This window comes from Rattus norvegicus, chromosome 17, assembly GCF_021556685.1.
Source record: "Rattus norvegicus strain SHRSP/BbbUtx chromosome 17, alternate assembly SHRSP_T2T, whole genome shotgun sequence".
In the NCBI taxonomy this organism is placed as follows: domain Eukaryota; kingdom Metazoa; phylum Chordata; class Mammalia; order Rodentia; family Muridae; genus Rattus; species Rattus norvegicus.
The window spans coordinates 3865422-3874339 of record NC_141550.1 but is presented as its reverse complement, the minus strand read 5'-3'; the positions used below and the strand labels follow the sequence as shown (position 1 = coordinate 3874339).

The 8918-nt window shown below is 40.5% G+C and overlaps 1 protein-coding gene across 4 annotated transcripts in view; it reads right to left on the bottom strand.

Annotated features, from left to right (window-relative positions):
* Nucleotides 1-641: 641 nt before the first annotated feature.
* The window catches only part of Testin (testin gene), a 35645-nt gene continuing 27368 nt past the window's right edge, over nucleotides 642-8918 (bottom strand). For all 4 annotated transcript variants that reach the window (XM_087589926.1, XM_087589924.1, XM_087589925.1 and 1 more), the window contains 6 exon segments: nucleotides 8636-8758; nucleotides 8399-8545; nucleotides 7986-8210; nucleotides 2169-2331; nucleotides 1428-1545; nucleotides 642-1011 (listed from right to left, as the gene is read on the bottom strand). In XM_087589926.1, the coding sequence (XP_087446052.1) occupies nucleotides 912-1011; nucleotides 1428-1545; nucleotides 2169-2331; nucleotides 7986-8210; nucleotides 8399-8545; nucleotides 8636-8758 (876 nt within the window). In that variant the 3' untranslated portion in view covers nucleotides 642-911.

Genomic DNA, 8918 nt, shown 5'->3' with positions numbered 1-8918 from the left:
CCCAAATCCCACTTAACTCTCTGCCCCTTCATATATGCCTTCCACACTTGTACCCTCTTCCACAGAAAAACAAACAAACCCAAAAGTAAACAAAGCAAAACAAAAACCATCTTGCTATAGAAGCAGCAATGTGCGTGGGTCACACAGTACACCCTTTTGTACAAACATCTTTACTTGCAAATGTTCATTGCAATGACTCATTGGTCTGGTTTGAAGTCTGGCTTCTGCTGCACTGTCAATACTGGGTCCTCACCAGAACTCCTCTCAGATATCCTGCTATTGCCTTGTGTCCTGGAGATCTTACAGCTTTGGATCTGCAGGACCAACTCCTTCAAGTTCTCTAGTAGTTCATAGATGGGGTAGATGTTGGGGTGGACCTTAATTCCAGAACTTGGGAGGCAGTGGCAAGTGGATTACTTGAGTTCGAGGCCAGACTTGTCTGTAGAGTGAATGCCAGGACTACATAGAGAAACCCTATCTCAAAAAACCAACATCCTTAAAGAAACTTCTGCATCATTCTCTCTCTCTCTCTCTCTCTCTCTCTCTCTCTCTCTCTCTCTCTCACACACACACACACACACACACACACACAATTATATCCTCATGTTCAGTTGAGTAGTGAACTAAAAAGGAAGTTCTACTACCGTTGTGAAATTAAGCTTTATTTTGAATATGTAAATTTGTACAGCATTTTAAACTGAAAATTCATTTTTTTTTTATATGAGAGTCTCTCCTACAAAGCTGTTAATGGCACTAATGTTTATGAGTTTAATTCTCATCAGGTGTGGATCCTCAGTGACTCAGCTGTCACTACCCCTGTCCCCTTTGCCCCACAGCAGAGGCTGGTCTGTGGAAGGAGAAAACTGCTCAGTACATTCCAGTCCACTCCTTCCTTGTCACTGTGCAGTAGCTCATACAATGGGGTATGTGGAATATGTAGCAATCCCGCAGTGGTTGCTCCAGTCTTTGGCAAGCTTCATGTAGCCCTTCATGCCCCATTCCTCACCCCAGCTGAAAGAAGAGCATGTTCTCCATTAAATAGAAAGAATGCAGTGCAGCAGCTTCGCCACAATAAATTCACTTAAGCCCCAAGCCGGAAAACACACTTAAAAGAAAGATTCAGAAAAGATAGTGGTTTGTCTCCTGGACACTAATAGTTGAATCATACAGGACTCTGAAAAACACCACAGAGATAGGACAGGATGTCTTTTATCTACATGTAGTACAGAACTAGAATGTGTCAGGATTGACAAATAACTATATTAACTCTTGCTCCAAACCACGACAGCATCATTATGCTATTATCACACACCAGAACTTCTGCATTCAACCTCTACGGGATGTAGATTGTCGGTGTATATATCTGAACACTGTGTACAGTAATTTACTTTTGAATTTTAAATATAAATATACTCTGAAATTTATACCTGTTCTTGACGAGCCAAAAACTGTTGCCATCTGATTCTTCTCCTTCAAAGCCATAGCCGACCACTAGAACAGCATGATTTAGGTGAACCCTTTTACACTGTGGCTCATAATAGATGCCTAAAACATAAAACCAAAACTGAGGTGAGAGGCTCTGGTGACCTCCCCGTGACCATGTCACCAACAGGGAGAGAGGCATTTCTTCAGTTCACTGGAGTGACATACACAAAGGTAAGACTAAACAAGAGTTTTCATTGTTCTCAGGGCTAAGAGTATAAGCTCTCAGATAAATACATCAGACATAAAATTTAGCATAAATCATCTGGTAAAACAGTTGCTTGGTTACACACAAGAAATCTTATTGACTTACTTGTAGGCTAGCCCAAGCAAACCCCACAGAAAACAAAAAATAATGCAATGAAGAAGTCTTTTACAAGAATTATGTACATAAATGAAATATCTGATTAAAATATTAAAGATCAAACAACTGGAGAAAATACAAGTAAATTGTACCACATGGGACATAAGGCTAATTAAAAAATACATTAAGGACTTGGACTCATGGAATTATATTTAAGTGATGTAAAGTAGAAAATAATTGTATAGCATTCGTCATATAGAATATAAAACCCACAAAGAGGAACATTTGCATCAAATACTATATAACAAAGAAATTACAAAATAAATTTGTCATGGCAGTGGTACAATGTTTATGCATAGATTACTAGAAGGAAGACGCTTACCACTACCGTAGAACTGGAAGGAACCATGGCTGGCATCAACTGCAACAGAGATGGGCCCCACTTTAGCCACTGCCTTCATAAGGGCTTCCTCGCTTCCTGGGATTTGCACAAAATCTCTGACATTAGCCGCAGAATTCTCAGCGTGGTACCTGCACTCTCTACCCTTTTAAAGTTAAGGGGAAAGATGTTCATTCATTGCTGTCTACCTCCTGGAGAACAAGAGGCAGGATCACACAACCCAACACGCTGCACATGAGGATCCTCAACTCTGTTCTTCTAAAACATTCCAAGAAGAGACGTTCTACTGGGAGATTTGGAGCTGAAGATTAGTTTACTTGTGTTCAGTGATCCTCATAGGTCTTCCGTCCATGAAAATATTCACAGTGGTTAGATGTGTCCTGGGTGGAGTGGTTTTCCTATTCTCTGGGTTCATAGCAGCAAGAAGGGGTCCCTCAAACAACCATACAAAGGCTGGTACTGTCAGTGACAGCAATGATGGTCGATAGACAGGTTCTACTACCTTAATGGGAATTTCCTTTATTTTTGCTGAAATGCTTTGATATTGACTGTGGGCTTGTAGCACACTGACTTTATTATGTTGAGCTGTGTCCCCTGTATCCATACAGTCTCATGAAGCAACGTTGGATCTTGTTAAATGTATTTAATGAGATGATCCTGTAGTTTTTCTCTTTCAGTGTATGTGGTGAATTATAATTATTAATTTAAATATATCTACAAACCCTGCATGAAGATGGGATGAAGCTGACTTGATTGTGGTATATGATCATCTGGACGTATTCTCGAATTTAGTTAGCCAGGATCGTGCTAAAGATATTTGCTACCAAGTTGATTAGAGAGATTAGCCTATAAACCTCTTTTCTGGTTTAACCTTCATTAGGTTTTGGTATTGGGGTACCACTGGCTTCATTTAATAATCTGGAAATGTTCCTTCCTTTATAGTTTATGGAGAAATTTGAGGCAAATTAGTGTTAGCTTTCTGTGGAAGGAATGGTAAAATTCTATGCTGAATTCATCTGGTCCTGGGCTTCTTTATAGCTAAGAGGTTTTAGTTACAGAATCTATGTCAGTTATATGTTCATATAGATTATTTACTTCATCTTGATTTAATTTTTATAGGTCACATATATCTAGATACCTACCCACTTTTTATATATTTTCCAGTATAGGGGAATATAAAATTTTAATGAATAACCCCTGACCTGTTGAATTTCCCCTATGTCTGTTGTAATTTCCCCACTTTCATTCCTAATTTTAATAATTTTGGTCTTTCATTTTCTCTTTGTTAATTTGGTTAAAGAATTTTCTTACTGACTTTAAGGGATTCATATGGTTCATGGTTAAGAAATAGGTGCCAATTTATCACCCTGCACAAAACTCAAGTCCAAGTGGATCAAAGACCTCAATATAAAACTAAATACACTAAATCTAATAGAAGAGAAACTCATTGGTACAGGAGACAACATCCTGAATAGAACACCCATGGCTCAGGCACTAATATCAACTTAATAAGTGGGACCTCATGAAACTGAAAAATCTCCTTTAACAGGACAAACAACAGCCACATCCATACTGGCAAGCAGGTGGGGCGAGGGGAACACCCCTCCATTGTTGGTGGGAGTGAAAACTTCTATAACCATTCCGAAGAGGAATTTGACAGTTTCTCAGAAAACTGATAGTAGTTCTACCTCCAGACCCATCTATACCACTCCTGGGCAGATGCCCGAAAGATGTTCTACCATCCCAAAAGGACACTTGCTCAGCTATGCTCATAGCAGCTTTATTCACAACTGTTAGTAACTGGAAACAATGTAGGTGGCCCTCAACTGAAGAATGGATAAAGAAAACGTTCATTCACACAATGGAATGCTACTCAGCCATTAAAAACAAGAACATCATGAATTTTACAGGCAAATGGATGGAACTAGAAAGTATCCTGAGTGAGGTCACTCAGACCCCGAAGAACATGTATGCATATTCTCACTAATAAGTGGATAGTAGCCACAAAGTACAGGATAACAGGATAACCACACTACATTTCACAGACCCAAAGAACTCAATGACAAGGAGGGCCAAAGGCTGGCTGAATCTTTCTCAGAGAGGGAAATAAAAAGGATATCAGAGATGGATGGAGAGAGGGATTTGGGTGGGAGAGGGAATGAGGATGGGAGTGGGAAGGGGGATCAGATGTAGGAATAACAGGAGAGAACTCAAATTGGGGGGAGGAGCATCTCTAGGACATGCCAGAGACCTGGGATGGGGGGAGGTCCCAGAATGGTTATGGCGGTCGCTCTAGCTGAAACTCCTAGTAGAGTGAAGGATATGGAGCCTCAAGTGTCCACTTTCTCTTGTCAGGCAGGGATCCCAGTGGAGGGATAAGGACCGCAACTCACCCACAAAACCTCTGATCTATAACATGTTCTGCTTACAAGATGTGCAGGGACAAAGATAGAACAGAGATAGAGGGAATGGACTACCAATGACTGGCCCAAGCTGAGATTCGCCCTATGGACAAGAACCACTCCCTGACACTGTTAGTGATATTCTACTACGCTTGCAGACAGGATCTTAGCATAACTCTCCTCTGAGACACTCTGTCCAACAGCTGAGTGAAACAGATGCAGAGACCCAGAACCAGATATGAGATGGAGCTTAAGGAGTATTGAGTAAGTGTGGGAGGAAAGGTTTGAGGGTCCCAAAAGGGATAGGTCCATAGGAAAACCAGCAGAATCAACTAACATGGATTTTGTGTCCCCAAAGACTGAATCACCAACAAAGGGTGAGCATGGACTGTACCTACGCCACCCTGAACATATGTAGCAGACATGCAACTTCCCCAACAACTGGAGCAGAGCTCTCCCTGAATTTACTGCCTGCCTTTGGATTCTGTTCCCCTAACTGGGCCGCCTGGTCTAGCCTCAGTGAGAGAGGATGTACCTAGTCCTGCAGAGACTGATGTGCTGGGTGTGGGGTGTGGGGTTTGGGGTGATGGGGATTGGGAGGATGATGTGTGGAGGCACGCCATTCTCAGAGGAGAATGGGAGGGACAATGGGAGGAGGAGAGGAAGGGGGGATGGGAAGAGATGGGAGCTGATATTGGGATGTAAAGTGAATAAATAAATTAATTAATTAAAAAGATACTATGTAATCATTAAACTGTGTTTACAGGGAATAAAAGGTTTTGTTAATAGATCATCGGGGGTTGGAGGGGGGGGGACAAGGAAATGTGGGTAGAAAAACATAAGAGAGCAACAATGGAAAAAAGCTCATACCTCTTAAGAAATAGCATTCCTAGACCTTTGAAGTGGAAATGGCTGTTATACAGACCATTTCCCTTTGTTTTTAGTGTGCCAAGGTTCAGGGAGCTCCTAGACACAGGATGTGTTTCTTTCTCAGACAATGCTGTTGGTAACAAACTCAAGCAGAGAGGGTTGTGTTAGTTCACAGCCTGCCTGGTCTGTGGAATAAGCTCATGGCCTACCTTGGCTGCATAGTAAGATGTGATCTCAGAACCGAACCAAACAAAAAGCATTTTAGAAACTGGTGAAGAAAAGAGTAAACATGGAGAGACCCATGGCTCCAGCTGCATTTATAGCAGAGGATGGCCTTGTTGGGCACCAATGGGAGGAGAAGCCCTTGGTCCTGGCAAGGCTGGACACTCCCCCAACCCCCAGTGTAGGGGAATTTCAGGGTGGGTGGTTGGGGAAGGGAACACCCTCATAGAAGAAGATGGAGGGGGATGGGATAGGGGGTTTATGGTTCGGGAAAAGAGCATAACATTTGAAATGTAAATAAAAAATATTCAATAAAAATATTTTTTTAAAAAAGAAGAAACTGGTGAAGTATCTTGTTAAATGCATGGGATTATCAATTACTATCTTGAAGGACAATGGAGGACATTTTTAATAAACTTTACATGAAGAAAAAGTAGAGATGCTAGGGGAGAGTCAAAACTAATGTGGGAAAATGTCTAATTGTGTTTCCAGTGTGTTCCAGAAAACTCACTCTTATGCCCTGTGCTTTGGAAATAATAATGGCCTCCGAGTTTCCTTATCCTAGTTAAAAAAAAGTAATGTTTTCCTCCTATGCTTGTAATCTTCATTTTTTTTACATAATATCACATCTATATCTTTAAGGTTTTAAACCTCTGTTTAATTGGAGTTTATCTTAAATAAAACAGGTCTTTTTTTTTAAGAACAATTTTACATGGAAATTAGATGAATAAATGTGGTCTAGCATCTCTACAGAGAACAGTAATGGGCACACATAGGACCTCAGGAAACTAATAAACCCTTGAATATAGCAACAGAACCACCATCCAAACAAAGAGATATCTTGCAGAATGGTGGTTTTTTTGTTTGTTATTTGTTTGTTTGTTTGTTTTACCAGCTCTATGTCTGACAAATGATTACTATCCAGAACACGCAAAGATTAAAAAACAAAACCAATACAAAAACAAACCAACATCAAGAAAACAAATACCCAATTAAATTTTTTTGGGGGGGGGCAGTTTAGAATTAATCTGAGTTCTCAAAAGAAGGAATTAGATACCCAAGAAATACTTTTTAAGCTGTTCAACATCCTTAACCATCAAGTAAATACAACTTAAAAATTGCTTTGAAGGGGCTGGGGATTTAGCTCAGTGGTAGAGCGCTTGCCTAGGAAGCGCAAGGCCCTGGGTTCAGTCCCCATCTCTGAAAAAAAAGAACAACAACAAAAAAAAATTGCTTTGAAATTTCATCTTACTCTGACCAGAATAGCTAAGATAATAAACAGATGACTAAAATCAGCTGGTATAAGTGTGGATAAAGGGGGATACTTACCGCTGTTGGTGGAAGTTTGGAAATCAGAGTACAATTTCCTCAAAAAGTCAGGGATAGATCAGCTATGATTCAGCTAACAACACTTGTGGGAATATAACCATGGGATCTAGGTCCTAGCACCAGGGTATTTGCTCATCCACGCTCATTGCTACTTTATCCTTAAGGGCCAGAAAACAGAAGCAGCCTAGATGCTTATCAACTAGTAAATGAAGACTTTGTACATATACACAATGGACTATATACAATTATTAAAAATGAAACTATGAAGTTCATAGGTTAGTGGGTGCAACTGGAAATAATTCTGAGTGAGGTAACTCATACCTAGAGAGACAACAATACCAGGTTCCCCCTCATATGTGGTTGCTATCTTAGGCTTAGGTATCATTTCATAAGGAGGCAGTGGTAGTAGTGTACAAAAGATTGTAAAAGAGATAGTGAGCATGGGTAATAAAAATTATGTGTTGAGACATGAGAGGGGTATTGCACATATGAAATCAGAGTTATGATTTTAAACACATGATCTTCACAAGATCCAATCTGCCAAAATATCAACATGGACAGTGGGGAGGATCATGAAGTCCCACCCCTGGTTGTAATGCTATTGGCAGTTGGTAGTTCCTTCAGGAGAAGAGTAAGTTTTCTTTATTGATATGGCCCCAGAGAACTTACTTATGCTTTGGTCAATGGTCGTATACTCATGTATACACATGCAGTATTATGTGAGCTTAGCGGGTTTAATTATAATAAAAAAGGAAAGCAGGAAGATGGGAAGAAAAGGTGTTTTGGGGAGACAGAGGAGGAAACGGAGACAAAGGAATGGTGTAAATTTGGCCACAACATATTATATGTGTGCATGAAGTCCTCTAAGAGTTAAATCAATCAGAAGGTGAGTTTGCAGAGAGCAGGTAGATTGTCTCTGCAGTTGTGCTTTCTAAAGCTTGAGCTGGAATGGCAACAGCACAGGAGCTCTACTTACTTGTCCTCTGTAAGGATAGGATTCCTCAGTTGCAAGGCCGCCATTGTCTTTCACGTATTGGAAGGCATACTGCATGAAGCCACCGCTGCAACCATGGGTAACATTAGATCCCATGCAGTCCAGTAGGTTCTGCTCACTCAGAGGGATCAGTCTTTCTGTTTTCCTGAACATTTGTCCTTCTAGGGACCCAGTTGCACTAAAAGCCCAACTAGAGGCACAATGACCCTAAGGGATGAAGAAAAAGCTGTGAGTCATTACAAGGCTAATAACAGGTATTTGTGGACAATTCACACTTCCGAATATGTTTTATAAAACTGAACTGCATGCTGCTCCATACTCAGAGAAAGCAAAGATAACATTTCTTTCATGGCTCTCTGTGAGTGGTGTAAGTTGGGACTGACACATTACTATACCTGATTCTTCACAGGAGTCACATAGCCAAGTTGTCTCCAATCCACACGTTTTGGGACATAAAGAAACTGATGATCCTGGAATATGTGCGTCTTCTTGATCTTCTGCCTTTGAAAGCCTGTCATCATTTTCACAAATTCTATATTGGTCTTCAAGAAAAGTCAACATATCATTGAAGATATTTATAAAGAACTGAAGAGAGTTACTATGCTGTGTAATTTATGTCACGTTGCACTCACCAAGTCACCAAAGGCATTCATTGCCATGGTGAAGTCATGCCTCCCCTCAAGGTATTCCCAATTATGCAGTTCAATCATTTTAAAATTCTTTTCCCACACAGCTCTCTTCAGTCTTTCTTCATTCTGGAAAAAATACAAGTTGTGATCTTCCCTTCTATTTCAAGACCAACCCGAGTTCACTCACGGACCCACTGGGGAAGAGGAACCATGGCAAAGGATGGCTGCACTCTTCTGAAAGCCATTATCCACATCTGGTAACAATAGAAATTTTTGTCACATAATA